At 37.3% G+C, this 14,881-nt stretch overlaps 1 protein-coding gene across 1 annotated transcript; it reads right to left on the bottom strand.

Annotated features, from left to right (window-relative positions):
- Positions 1-1,017: 1,017 nt before the first annotated feature.
- Positions 1,018-13,400, bottom strand: LOC147487004 (DDT domain-containing protein PTM-like). The gene is made up of 9 exons (XM_086570490.1): positions 12,405-13,400; positions 11,108-11,803; positions 8,693-9,986; positions 5,341-5,632; positions 4,887-5,011; positions 4,319-4,779; positions 4,145-4,173; positions 2,709-3,191; positions 1,018-2,585 (listed from the first exon to the last, which is right to left on the bottom strand). The coding sequence occupies exons 1-9, from the start codon at positions 13,103-13,105 to the stop codon at positions 1,555-1,557; spliced, it is 5,112 nt and encodes a 1,703-aa protein (XP_086426616.1). The 5' UTR covers positions 13,106-13,400; the 3' UTR covers positions 1,018-1,554.
- Between the last annotated feature and the right edge of the window lie 1,481 nt (positions 13,401-14,881).

Here is a 14,881-nt window from a genome sequence, read left to right as displayed (position 1 = left end):
AAACAACAAGAAAAAATCTGAGAAAAAAAAAGAAATTGTAAACAATAGTAATTGAAAACGTTAAAATCAAACAATAGTATATTGATTTCTAACAATTTACCTCCTTTTTTACTGCAATTAGATCGTATACGATATCTCAAGAAGAATTCATGTATTGTATTCGTTGAAATAAAAAATATATATATGAAATTCTGTGAAACTCCAGCAGAATAATGGGAAAATAAACTGCCAAATTTGAAATTTTAGTTTGAATTTATTTTGGGAGGGACAAAAGAGCATCGTGGTTACGGTTAAGAATTTTTTTTTTTTTTGTGTGCAAAAGAAATCGGCAGTTACCAGGACAGGGGTAAAAAAGAGAAATAAGATTTCGTTAGTATACTAAAATCTGAAATCTGACATGTCACAAAATTTTGGAGTAATATCAAAAGAAAATTTTGGCGTTTCTAAAAAAAAATGACAGTATAGAAAGTGTCTAGAGCCCAATTTCTTGATTAGATTATATATATACATGCAACACTTTATATTATGGGCCGCATTTAAACAGAATTTGATACTTTGACTCTTTCAAATTAGATTATATACATGCAACACTTTATATCATGGGCAGCGGTATTGAAAATAGGACTAGCACTTCTTTTGAATGTTATATAGCTTCTTGACCCATCTTAGTTAGTGTCTTAGTTAGTGTCTTGACTCTTGAACAGCTTATTATTTGGTGACCTATATCATCCAAAGGGGTGCTAGTCCCATTTTATAGGGTGTGAATACTGCCGCCCATACCCATCCGGACGATTGAGATTTCCTCGCCAAGCTAAAAAAACAGATTTTCTCTTGATCAAAACTCTCAAGAATGCAACAAAAAAGTTTCTCTATGGTAACCTACTCCTTTCCTTCCACTGGAGAATATTCAAATCAGTTACCAAGGAAAAGAAAATACCATCAAATTAAGCAAGATACTTTTAGATAGGGTAAGTCCTTATATATAGTAGAAGGATTAGATGTTGTTTCAAAACATCCTGAAAGAACTGTTGTGACAGGTTGATATAAAATCTACTGAAATCTAAATCTCAATTCCAGGTTTCGTTCTTTTACATTGATCCACAGTAACATGTATGTGTGTTTTTTTTTTTGGGATTTAACCAGAATGTTGATTGGATAAACACAAAAAACGCTTATCCTAAACAACCTGTTTGCTGATTTAACATAAACAAAAGCTACCCATTATTCCACATCATCCCCAGGGTTTAGAGCAGGCAGTTGAAGGCTCTAATATCCAAGATAATCCAAATCGTCAAAGAAGTCGTGTTTTTGGAAAGGCAACCGGCAGACGGCAACAAAATACAGAGGCCACCATTTCATTTTAAGGGCACCACCACGGCCAAGCACTTGTCCCCGAAGCTTGCCTCTTCAAAATTTGGTCTGGCCACAAACAACTAAGCAGAAGTAAGATCATTGCAGGCCTGACTTGTTATCCACCTGCCTGTGTTTCCACATTAGGCCTTTAATGAATGCACTCGTTGAAAATGGAAGAATCCAACATGCACATCAGGATTACTATGCCCAATCTCGGCAAAGATCACACCTCCAACTACTCCCTAAGGTTGTGTCAACCCATGGTGAACAATGCCTGTGGGTCCAAAGCTTACATCCTTCACAGAAAAACTCTGGTGCAGGTTCTGTAAGTAAACACATGTGGCATGGCACATTGCTTTCAACAGGTTCTGCTTTAGTACTAAGTTCTTCATTATTGTTTGTGCTACGCATTTCATATCTGTCAGGGAGATTATAAGGTGGACCTTCATAACCTCCAGAATTAACCCAATCACCATCTATGTCCATAGATCCATCACACAGGCCGGACTGGGTATCATCAGTTGCAAGCAGTTCAGTTAAAGAGAAGTATGTCTGAGGCTCGAATTCCATGTTTTCGTAGCTCACATCGTTGCAGTCAAATAACTCATCTTTAACAGGATCAATGGGAAACTCCCATTCCACTTGAGGAGGTGAGGCATTTTCTGAGACCATGAAGCTGTTTGCTCCAAAAGGTGCGGATTCTTCATAAGGTGAAATGAAAGAACCATCAGGATCACTTTCACGTTTAACATTCCTTCTGACTGGTAATTTCTGCTTGCTAGGTTCATTTTCCAATTTGACATGTCTTCTAATTGGTAACTTCTGTGGGCCCTGGAAAGACGCTCTAGTGGTATCCCATTCAGAACCAAAATCTGATGAGAACTCTGAGATGGGTTCAACTCTTGCAAGAGAAAAAAGAAGGGGGTCATCCTCTTGTGTAACTACCTCCTCCATCTTTTCGCTTGATACAGGAGCAGTCAACTCCAAACCTAACGGACGTTCGGAGATGGTTTCAGATTCAGGCTCCATTACCCTGTTATGTTGCTTTAAAGACCTAATACGTGGCTTGGTGCTCTCAGGATCAGCGTATGACCTAAACCGTAACTTTGCGCTCTCAGGATCCGCATAAGGACATAAAGGATGACGACTCCTGCGGCACCTGCCGCATTTGAAGCCAATGACATCAAAAAGTTGAGATTCATTAAGTCGGATGGCATCAGCATGGTACCAGACTGCAGATGAGCGTAAGAAATGCAAGAGTTAAAAAGATATCAATATAACTGCATGAGCTAAGCAACATGAAGATAAATCTACAGGCACAGCTAACAATGAGTATAACACTTTAAGATTCTTACGTTCGCAATCTTCACACCGCACATACATCAGATCGGGATTGTACGGCTTCGAACAGAGGTAGCATGTAGGTCTCTTTGATGGATGTATTTCTCCACTGCTTTTGCAAAGAATGTTGCTAAACCGAAAATCTGATCCAGTCTCTTTGCTACCATTCTTCTTCCATAGAATCCCATAAGCTGTCCCACGCTTACCCCTGCTTGACGAATTATGGCCAGCGGAAACTGATTTAATCAGTGATTGAGTTTCAGTGTTCTCAACTGACACTAATGGCTGATGATAACCATCAGTCAACATATCTTTAGTCATTGTCACTGCCATCTTACAATCTTGGCCTCGTAGGAACAATTGATTGACTGGAGCAAAATTGTTCTTATTTAGAGCAATAGGTTTGGCACGATAGCACTGGTTGCATGTTACTACATGTTCCACCTCATTTTTCATGTCAACAGTTAACTGAGAAGTACAGTCTTTGTGGCAATAACCTGATCAGAGAACATCACCAATAAATATTGATAGACTGGAGAATGAGATCATCATCACAGAGTAAACCAGGAGTAAAAATATTCCATGCAATAGGAGTAAAAATATTGTAGGTGAAAACTGAATATTATGACGAGTCAATGCTTAAAAGATGGGAAAAAAAAGGAAAAAGAGTTGTCAACTCGGTGACTTTCATGAAAAAGCGTCTCAAAGGCAAAAACCTGACAGACTATAAGACGCCTTCTGGAATATTGCTCTCAACACACCTTTTCCCCCTTCAGTGAGTCGCTCACAAGAGTTTAATGTTCCTCAAATTCCATCCCACCACTTCCTACTTCTCGGAAACCCCTTCAGAATTCAGATAAACCAAGAAACCAAAGCTTTCAGAGACTTGGGTATGTATGTGATCACTTATTTACGATTTTTGTAATTTGTTTGTAATTGTCAGTACTTCCCTGTTCAAATCGTTCTACTTTCCCTTTTCTTATTTGTCATTGTGGTGGCGTTGTTAACATTCTGATTTTCTGGTTATTATTCATGAAACAATTGAAGTCTTAAATATGTCAAGTAGGATTCGTCCCTCATGGAAATATGCGGAGAAGGTTGATGGTCGGAAAAAGAGCCATGAATATAGAAAATGTTATTATGTGGTGTCAAAGGTGGGGTAAAGAAGTTGCGGCTACCCACCACAATGGCTCCACACATTAATGCCCCGATGAAGGTTTGTGCCAAAGATAAGATTAGAAAAACATTGCCAGACTGCCGCTAAAAATTATGATGCTGGGGATGATTGTTGAGGAATGAAAAAATCTAGAACCAAGAAGACTGATGAACAGACTCATGCCAAATTCAAATATATCAATTGGCACCTATAATATTTAGTAAATAACAAAATATAACTCTCCTTCATTGTATGAAATAAGACAAATAACAAGGGATGGCTTTTGTATTTTACCTTCGCACTCGTTGCACTTCACAGCATCCCTGAAAGCCGAATGAAAATAATTACGTAAACAAGCTGAAACCAAGTTGTATAATTAAAGGAGCTTTGAAATACTCAAAAAGAGAGGAGGGGGAGAGAGAGAGAGAGAGAGAGATGCAACTTCAAAGAAAACAAGTGAAAAGGTACCCGACTAAAAGATCCTGTTGGCAAGAGGCACAAGGGCATTTGTCTACTTTCTCTTCCTTCTGCATAAGATACGAGAAAATATTTCTACGGAAAGCCTTTATCTGCTGTCGCTGTAACTTGGACAAAACAGGCAGAGTCTTAGCAGCGGGTAAATTGTCTTTCTCAGCCTTCTGTTCAAAATCTTTAATCAAGTACAAAGGGACATGGGTTTCAGAAAACCAAAATTTTTCCTCGCCAGCTTCATTCTGCTCCACACTAATAGTATTCTTCATGACACGTGAAGGTAGATGCTTCTGATTAAAAATCAATGCATATCTAATCTTGTTTTCTTGATCCAGCTTATCACAAATACGCGCATTTCTGTAAATAGACGTTTCAGCCTCTGTTCCTTTACCATCATGAGAATTTTGTTCTGAACGAACCATGTCACTCCATCTCAAATGAAGGTCGAGGTATCTAACCTAAAACACAATTTGGTACAATATTATGTGTTTCTACAAATGAGAAATCCAAAAGCGGAAAAATATGATATTGGGCATGTGATTAGAATATGTATACAAAAACAAACCTGCAGAGCAAGCTGTGGTGCGTTCTTGCTTATTTCTGCAGCAGCTCTCCAAGCATACCTTCTGCTTCTTTTCGGGGTTTCAGAACTTTCAGCATAACATATGCCAGATATTTTTCTACGACCACCTAAAATGCAAAGGAAAAATTTCAGACATCCACATTTTTAACCAGGACCTTTTCAGATATCTAAGCAATCTTTAGAACAACAATGACCCAGCTTCTAGGTGTTTGCTCATCTTTTAACTCTCATTTAAATCATGCATCATGGAGTCACAATCAGAGAAATAGGCCTCTCAACCCCATGATATTAGAGTAGTAAGAAGGTGAACTCCTAAAATTGTTACTGTTGGATGACGACTGTAAGCTATAATGAGAACTCCAAGAAGTGCTACTTCTGGCTTAATGTTAATAGAGTTGTTTCGATGAACATACTTGAAGAAAAATTGCCGGATTACCTTGACGAGCTGCTTTTCTAACGATTGAGCAAGGCAAAATCCCCTTCTGGAATATCAGCTTTGAGAGCTTCCCTCCACGCCACCAGTTAACAATTCTCAAATCATCATCAGAAGGGTCTCTTGCTACTACAGATATTGCAGCTTGTTTCTTATTCCTCCTCCCTCCTGGTCTTTTTGGAGGTGGTCCAACAGAGCCTGTAGTGTTCTGTGTTGTAGAAGACTCAACCATCCAATCATCAACAAACTTAACCCAGTCCCCCGAGAAAGCAACAAGACGTATGTGCTCCTCAAGCTGCAAACAAGACATGGGCCAAATTAGCCCCACACAATTAAGCACCCACAGTTAATAATATGTGTCTACAGGTGCAAACATACAGAGCATATACATGTATCATGCATGCACCCATCTTAACTGGCTATTTATGAAGCATGTAACCTATTAGAACTATTCGACAAAAAAAGAAAATATAGACGGGAAAGGAAGAAATATTGAACCAACCCCCATCCCCCCCCCAGTTTATAATAACTTATACAAAGCCTGGGAATGTAATATCAAATTACCAACCCCTCCTAAACAGCGATGCAGGATCTAACATTTCATAAAAAAAAAATACAATCGCAGATACCAGTTATTAGTGTATTACATATTCCACATGTTTACTGGACATAATTTCTACACCCCCTCTAGCTTTCATTTGTTACAATCAGTCATCCTGATATACACTGCCAAACACATTAAATAATAAATACTGATACTTTTTAATAAAAAAATGTATCCTGAATTTGTTTTCCCTCTTTCCTATGCTGTTTGAAAGAGGTCTATGATGAAAAAGAGAACTTTACCAAACACTTAAAGCAGGAGATGATGGGAAAAGAGAGCAAATGAAGAGATGACTAAAAGGAGGTTGAATAGTGTGTCACAAATATGAGCTTTGATACCCTTTCTACAAAAGAGGATGAAGAGGTCGAATATTTAACAATAAATCTTCTGACTTGCACTTGTGTAACGTGCAATCACAGATCAGAAGAATGCCTTATGTTCGTTTAACTACGATTCACGATCTAGGATAGCAATAGAGAAATATAACTGAGGAATATTTTAATGCAATGCCCTAACTATTTTCGATTATTTCGATTGTTCTCAAAACAAAATGATGTAATAATGGATGGTATGTAAGGGTTAAAACGTAATTTGAATACCAACACAATTATTTTATTCTCTAAAAGTTTTTTGGCATTATATGAAGGTGGCTTGCTTGAGTTGCCACACATGGCCACCTTTTGGTGGTCTCAAATTTTGGGTTGTGCGCACCCAAACTGCCCATTTTGACCATTGAAATTACATACACTACCATTTTGAGTTTTGTTTCCAAATTTAACCTCATTCTTATTTTGAAAATATATCGTCCCATACAAAAACAATTTTATAATTTATATAAAACCTTGGCAAGTACAATAAGTAAGTGATTCAACATCTTACCACTTTGGATAATGCAATAAACAGACCCAATCCTTCCCCCCTCTCAAAGAATAGGCATTGCAAACATTAAGAGATTTTATTGGCTTAAGCTTCATGTCAAATTGCATAGAGGATAATTTTAATTTCGATTATACCCCCATTCTAAAATTTTAATTTTAATTTTAGAATTTTTTATATAATTCTAAAATTTAAAATTTATTGTATTTATTATTATTTTTACCTTACAAATTTAAATATCATAGGATCCAATACAAATTTTTTTTCAAGAGGGACTCCCTTATACATAGAGCAGTGAATTGGGTCGGGTATTTAAATTTTGGATAGATAGCTTCGTGTATGCTTATAATCTAGATAATTAGCCATTAAATGATATAGATAAAGACATATTTACAGACGGTGATAATTTTTTGAATTTATCTGATTACCAGATGAACTAAAAAGGTCAAAAAACATGTAACTTTACCAATTACTCAAGACCGGTCACCTCTCCTATTCACGCTCATCGAGTGTGCCCAAAAAGCTAGTATATATAATGGGAGCAGCTGTATCCCCAGTCCCTCCCCCTAGAGATAGAGTCACTCCCAAAACGTTCAAAGCCATATCTCATCCTACCAATTGAATTAATGGCTGATATTTTGTAGATATGATCTCCCCACCATGAATAACATGCTCACAAAATTTCGGCTCATTCAAATATGTCTAACCTAATCAAATGTTATTATGAAATTGGAAAATTCTAGACCGTTAGATGAATGTTCAAAATTGAACACTAGTTTTCGCAAGGTTAGACATATCCAAATAGGATGAAATTTTGTGCACATGCTATCCATTGTGAGAAGATCATATCCACAAAAAATAGGGTCTTAATTCAATTTGTAAGTCCATTGAGTGACTCGGGAGTGGCTCTATCCCTCCCCTATATACCATATAAAATCAGGAGATATACTGATAAATGAATAGACAATTACAAGAAGGATGAGACATTGTTGGGTGAAATATAAGCATATAACTTCTACCAACCAAAAGAAAACAAAAGAACACAAGTCCTTAAAAACAATTATAGAAATTTTAAAATTTTCAATTCATTTGCCTATATACTATACATTTGTGTTGTAAAATTATTTCGCGTTAAAAACGTCAAGTTCCATATCCTGCAAATATAGGGAGTCAGCTTTATATCCTTTGACAAATCTTGCATATACACCATCAACAATGTGTATACTTATTGGCGTAGTCTAGTCTTGCAGATCCCTAATACTTTTATTTGAGTCCAAAATTCCCACCCAAGCCTCGTTCTCCATGTGGTGTGCAACACACTATTAATAAAAGGTTTGGGGTGGGGGTGGCATCTTGTGCTCACTCATCATACCCTTGGGGAGACAAGTGCAGAAAACCACCTCAAAAACCTTAGGGTCCGCTTGTTTAGCCCGTAAAACGGGTGAAAACTTTGTTTTAGAAAGTTTTGCATCGATTTGCAACTTTCCAAGTGCTTGGTGGCACACTCATGTGGTGGGTCCTAGTGGAAATTTTTCTAAAAAAATTAAAAAAGATAAAAATATTTGCATTCTCAAAAGTGATGGCACAACTCTCTCTCTCTCACATTTGGCAAGTTTGGAATTTTTTGATTATTTGTGACAATGTTTAGAATAGTTAGGAGATCATATCTATAAAAAATTAGCCTATTCCAAAACTTATAAATGCCCTAATGATTTTGAGTTTGTTTACGTGTTAAGATAAGATGTCCCTAGAACCCCTCCCAAAATATATTTGTTTATCTCAATACATACATTTTGTCTACCAAATATAAATAAATAATTGTTATTACTATACACTGAATTGAAAATACAAGTCTTATGGGAGAAAAACTCTTACCTGAAGTAAGGAATACCGTAATGCAGAGCAGGTTGAAGCACTCTCAACAGCTTTGCGCCACTGTTTTCTATCAGTTGACTTAAGAAATGGTCCAACAAGCAACCCACGTAAACCTTCTTCCATACACAAAATATAAGTTGCAATTCCAGAAATAAGTCCTTCTCCATTCTTTAAGGGGCGAGGATTTACAACATTTCTTGCACACCCTTTAAAGGCATTTGACGCAGCAAAATTCAATAAACAGCCTTTTCTGCTCGTAGTGTTGGCCCTGCATGATAGACACCAACCACATCTTTCCCTTGGGGTTTCAATGACCTTCTTCTCTGAACTAGGCCAGATAAAACGGATGGAAGCTGATGAGAATGCTTTTAGTTGCAGTGCAATGTTTGCAGCAAGAATTTTCCTCGGGTTAGATGAAGCATTAGCCTCAGAAACCCCCTTCTCTTCAGATGCAACAACAGCCAAATTAGCAGCTGCAGATGCAGCAATGTCACCAGGAAAATACTGATTTATATAGGCCTGAGGTATAAAGAGATTCCCTGTGTACAAAGACCCACCAACTTTGTCTCCTTTACTGGTCCCACCACCACCAATTGTACCTTCTACCTTTTCAGAAGACATGCTGAAAGAACCATTCTTTTTTGGTAACACAATACTGCCAACGCCTTTCTTTTCAGTATCCGCGCTGCCTTCCTGGGCACAGGTAGTATAGTCTAACGCAGTAGAACTTTCAACACAGCTTTGTTGGGTCAAATCAGAATGATTTGGATAATGGTTGGTTGACCCAGAAGATACTAGAGATTCTGTTACAAACTGCTCACAAGTTTTGGTCCCTGTAGGTGGAGAAAGCATTTGAGCCATAACACCATCAATTCTCTGCAAAACAAGATGACTATCTTGGTTCACTGTTTCCAAGGATGAAGTTTTCACTTGCACTTCTTGGCAAACATTCTCCTGACCCGATAGCATCACATTCTCTACATTACTAACAATACCACTGGTTCCACAGAAGCCTTCTTCAACTTCCTTTAATACACTATTGGGGGCGTACACTGGAGCAGAAACCTTTGTGTCTTCCTTGACATCTGTGGCTGTATTTCTTGCAGCTTCAGTTCCTTCAGGATGAGAGACAATTGAACCTTCCAATATTTCCCAGTACTGCATAATTTTCTTGCATATCTCTGAGTACAAAGTCTTGTGTTGTTCAGTTGAAAAAAGTATTTGCAGGACTTTCACAATGTCGGTCTGACTGTAGTATCTAGAAGAAGGACCTGAAGCTATTGAGACATTAAGCCTGCATCATTCAAATAAAATGATTATGCACAAGTATCCCCCTTGTAATCCAAAAGAAAATATAGAGTTAAGTAAATGAAATAATTAAAGGCCATGCTGCATAAAAAAAAAAAAAATGTGTTAGCATTCTCTTTTCTTTTGTTTTTTTAAAGGAAAGACAAAGTTTTACTAATGTTAATGAAAATTAGACATAGAGAAGCTTCCATAGTGAGGATTTCAGTCAGAAGCCCTCCCATCAGTTAAATCAATACCTAATTAAACTTTTCCACCCAAAACATTAGTAGATCGAAACCCATTCCTCTCACTATTATAAGGTGCCCATTCCCACAGACGGTATTTAATATTACAAATAACGTGGTCCATAATCACTGTCACCAAATTCAGCGTTTCTTTCAAAAAAATGCATTTAAAACCCATTTAATTGACAAGGCATCTTATTCCAGTTTAAAACCCGGATTTTTCAAAATATCGCGTTTTAAACTTAAAAAACGTTTAAAACCCGAGATTTTGAAAATCTCCTGTTTAAAACTTTATTAAAACTTTTTTTTTTTATCTAAAAGAAAACATGAGAATAAAAATGGGTTTTGGAGTTTACCTTTCTGAAGAGTTAGTACTTGATTATGCAATTATGGTTGGTAATTAGTAGTATCTTATTTAGGGGTCGTGTTTTGGTACTGAATCTAAAACTTCTAGTATTTGGATGAGTAATTGATAATTTGATACTTTTAAGTATTTGAATTTTCTTTCATTTGTATTATTATTATTTTTATTTTCTGTGCCTATTCTTTTTTCTACTCTTATAAAAAATCAAACTCCTTATCTATCGTATTCTTTATCATCGATTTTTACCGTTTTTTTTGCATATTATATGTTTTAAACCCGTTTTTTATGCCCCACGTTTTTTTACGCATTTTCCTTTTTTTTACCGAGACGTTCCGTTTAAAACACGAATTAAGTTTTTTTCAAGTATGCAATTTTAAACCCGTACCGTACTTGGTGACAATAGTCCATATTGGTTAGCATATAATAATGTTAACAATGTGAAGGCAACAAGACATGAGAATACCAACACAGTTACAGGAACAAAGAAGATCATAGAAGCAAATAAGTGTGAATACTTACACAAGTAAGTGGTCACAAATACCCAAAAAGAGCTGTTCATACGGATCAATCCCAAAAATTTGTGCTCCTCTGAGTCCGGATGAAATTCTGAGAGTTGGTTCAATATTTCTAGCTGTACACTCGGGACAAAACCATAACCCATCTGGTATCAGGATCTTACTAAGACCAATGCATCTTGAATGATATGCTGAAGGACATCCATCACAGCAAAGTAAAGTCCCATCCATTCCACAAAGTAGGCATTCGTCACTATTCCCATCTTGATCAACATCAGTTGTTTCTGTGTCCACTTCAGGAACTTTAAAGGCCAAATTTGGTCCACAAATAGATTTGGAATTAGTAGATTTAGAATCTATAACCCCCAGGTCCTTGCAAAATGAGGTTTTAGAACGCTTGGGATGTACCCTTTTAGGGCCTGGTAAAGATGGATTTTCAATCCCACTGATATCATTTCCTTCTTCCAAACTTTCGCGCGTATCAATTTCTGTTCTTAGCTCAACAGATTCCATGATGTCGTCACACAAAATTTGCATGATCATCAGCTTCTTAGTAACAGATAAGTTGTAATAATCCCCGTCTAAAACATCAGTATAAAAACCTTTCCACTCTTGTCCCTTAGCATACCCCATTACCATAAGATATTCAACCAAGTAGACTGGCCAAGTTAATGTGTCAAGTAAGCTCCAATCAAGGCGCCTGTCAACAAAAAAACTAGTTTAATCGAACCCAACAATTACCAATACAATTTCTATACACATGTGGGTGACAAGTCAAAGCATATTGGTGCATGTCATTTAGACCTCGACTACAAATTCATTAATATATAATCAGAACTCCCAAAAAAACAGTAAGTTTTGCTTCCTCTGGTCCATTTTCCCAGTTAAGTGTGGTGTAAGTATAATGCCAAGTAACTGTGGAGGCAAATGACTGTCCGAGAATAAATATTCCCTCTAATATGTGAAACTTTACAAGCCTCCACACGGGATTTCTCATCAGTTATCACCATCTATCTTTTTAAGCAACAGAAGCTTCCATGTACATTACAAAAATTGCTGACCAGGGTAACATTCATTCTTTTTGTTTGGTGTTGAGTAGAGATGTAAGCATATATATAAGGTGACCTAAAAGGAATGAAACTTGTTGCACACTTGCAACAGTCTTTCACAGGTCAAGTTATTACATACCCTAAAGCTTTACCCTGTATGGAAGGAAGTATGCCTCAATTTACTACTATGCCTGAGAACTTATGTCTTAAATGAGTTGTGTTATGTATGCAATTGATATAAAGAAAACATACCTCAAACATTTCGATGCGAGTTTGGCACCATCAGAAGATAGCATCTCGAGATGACGTCTCAAAGCACGCAATAGAGCCAAATGAACCGCATCCATTAAAGCATTAGAAGAAGCACAGTTAACCGCACCCACAAAATCATCCAATCTAAATGGACTTAAATATAACAGAATACTATACGACCTCAAAAAACTATACACCGACAAAAGATAAGAAACACATTCCTCAGGCACACCTATATTCCCCGACGAACACGGGAATTCAGGCGGTGGTACAATGACCACACATTCGCGTACCCGAACAAACTCACTGGAATCGCTAGACGAATCAAGCTCCATATCATCCTCCTTTTTCTCAATATCCTTATTCTTCTCCTCGACTTCAACCTCAACACGACACTCAGTTTTCTTATTATTACCACTAACAACAGCAACAACAGAGTGAGACTCGTCGAATTTCTTTCTAACTAATTCATCCAACTCATTTCTTCTAGCCTTAAACTCTTGATCAAATTCGTTTTCGTTAACTAAAATACCGATAACTTCCTCCTTTTCGAGATCTTCGAAATCACCATCTTCATAATCAAGTCTATATAAACCGTCATTATATGAAACAACTTTACCTATAAAAGTACCATACCCTTGAAACTCTTTTTTCACATATTTGCCAACTAATAAGTTTTCTCTCTTTCTTTTTCGTCCCATTGTGATTAGTAATAATCTAAATTAATAACATGATTATTACCTGGTTAGGGTTTTCGAGAAGGAACCGCACACGCACAATGAGAGGGGATGTCTCGTTTTGTGTTTTTCTGCCCTAAATGAGGAGAGTCCGACTCAAATGGGACCGAGTTTCACGTGGATCGCTGATTTGGGTTTGGTCAACGATTTTGACCCTTTTTTTATTTGGACTTTAACGTTTGACCGGTTTTAAATCATTCAATAAATAGACCGACTAATTAATTAACAAACTTCTGTCTTAAGTCGAATCCAATTTCATGTTTGAGCATAGAAACGATCAAGCTTAAGTACTTTAATGCAATCGCATTGTGACTTAAATAATGAGAATATTAACATTGTTTCGTCAAGCTATTAGACCTTGGTTCGCTAATATTTCAAACTAGTATGCCACGAGTCGCAGCCTCACATGGCACATGAGAGCAGAGCTGTGCCAAATTTGTATTGGATCATAGTTTTTATTCTGCCAACAGGCCAACTACCAGCGTGTAACCACCCAAAAGCCCATTAGTTGTTTCAAGTTTTGCATTCATCTATCGCATTTGCTGATTTTGATCACAATCACAATGAGTTTTCGGTTTTGTAGGTCTAGTGGTCCACCCATGTAGAGCAAAATCAATGAGCCCGTTTGCTACTATTTCATTAGTGGGTCGGGCCAAGGAGCACGAGAGCAAATGCAAATATGCAATTGGTGAGCGGAAAATTAGTGAGTCAACCGAGTTCGGTTGTGAGTCAACAATGAGTCCACCCGCATACTTCAATTGAATAAACGTTCACAATGTTCGTCACTTGGGAAGTGGGAACTAACTACTGTAGTGGGGACTGGGGGTAAGTCATTGGCGGGAATCTTGTTGTACTTCGATATCACCCGCCACTACCTAAAGTTCAAACTATGGAGAAATATAATTGTTGTTACATTTCTCGTTTCACTCTAATTTTGGTATCAATTTTATTTGGTTCGTTATTATTTTGGGACAAAAAAGGGTCCATTTGAATGTAAAATATGGGGTGGTGGGATTGTGATACTGTGGATTGGGTTCATAGGGGTGTCATCTTAGATATCGGACAGTTATATTGCATTCGACTACCACTTTGTTGTGTCTAGATCTTTTGAATTAAAACCTCGCAATTACAGTTGGACGGGCTTTGGACCCAAGTTTCTAGTTGGCAAAGTGGAGACAATATCAACTGCTAATATGTTTTTTTTTAAACAATAAGTTGGGGTTAGGCCGACCCCCACCTGCATATATTAACCAAAACGTACATATCTGGTACCTAATGCATCTTTTCTATGAGATTACTAAGTTCTCTACCTATTGAAGGTCCATAATGCATTAGTTCATTACAATGCGAAGGAGCTAGTCCTGCAAGATGATCTGCATGCCTATTGGCCTCTCTAAAAACATGTGAAAATTTGCAACTCATGAATTTCAGAGCAGTGTCTAAAATGTATGCCAACACATTTTGGCATTGTCATGGCGGTTTAGCTATTTCTAAAAGTGGAAGTGGAATCTGAGAGAGAATCAGATTCCACTTCCACTTTTAGAAATCCCATTTCCTGGCAAATGCAAAGTCCAACCTCTATGGCTTTCATCTCTTGGTAGATAATGGATTCCTCGCCTCCACTTCCTGTATACGCTGCCAACAAGACTCCCTTTCTGTCCCTGATTACACCATCGTGACCCATTCCCTTCTCTGACAAGGACCCATCAGCATTTAACTTCACACTATCCTGTTCTGGGC

The sequence above is a fragment of the Coptis chinensis genome, chromosome 7, assembly GCF_015680905.1.
Source record: "Coptis chinensis isolate HL-2020 chromosome 7, ASM1568090v1, whole genome shotgun sequence".
Classification (NCBI taxonomy): Eukaryota; Viridiplantae; Streptophyta; class Magnoliopsida; order Ranunculales; family Ranunculaceae; genus Coptis; species Coptis chinensis.
Note: the sequence above shows the minus strand (reverse complement) of the source record. Positions and strands in the feature narration are given on the sequence as shown.

Excerpts from the sequence above, each read along its gene's own strand:
- LOC147487004 (XM_086570490.1), bottom strand. The coding sequence starts at position 13,105 with ATGGGACGAAAAAGAAAGAGAGAAAACTTATTAGTTGGCAAATATGTG. Across the intron at positions 5,012-5,340 it reads TAGAAAAGCAGCTCGTCAAG|GTGGTCGTAGAAAAATATCT; the intron begins GTAATCCGGCAA and ends TTTGCATTTTAG. Across the intron at positions 4,174-4,318 it reads CAACAGGATCTTTTAGTCGG|GGATGCTGTGAAGTGCAACG; the intron begins GTACCTTTTCAC and ends TTCGGCTTTCAG.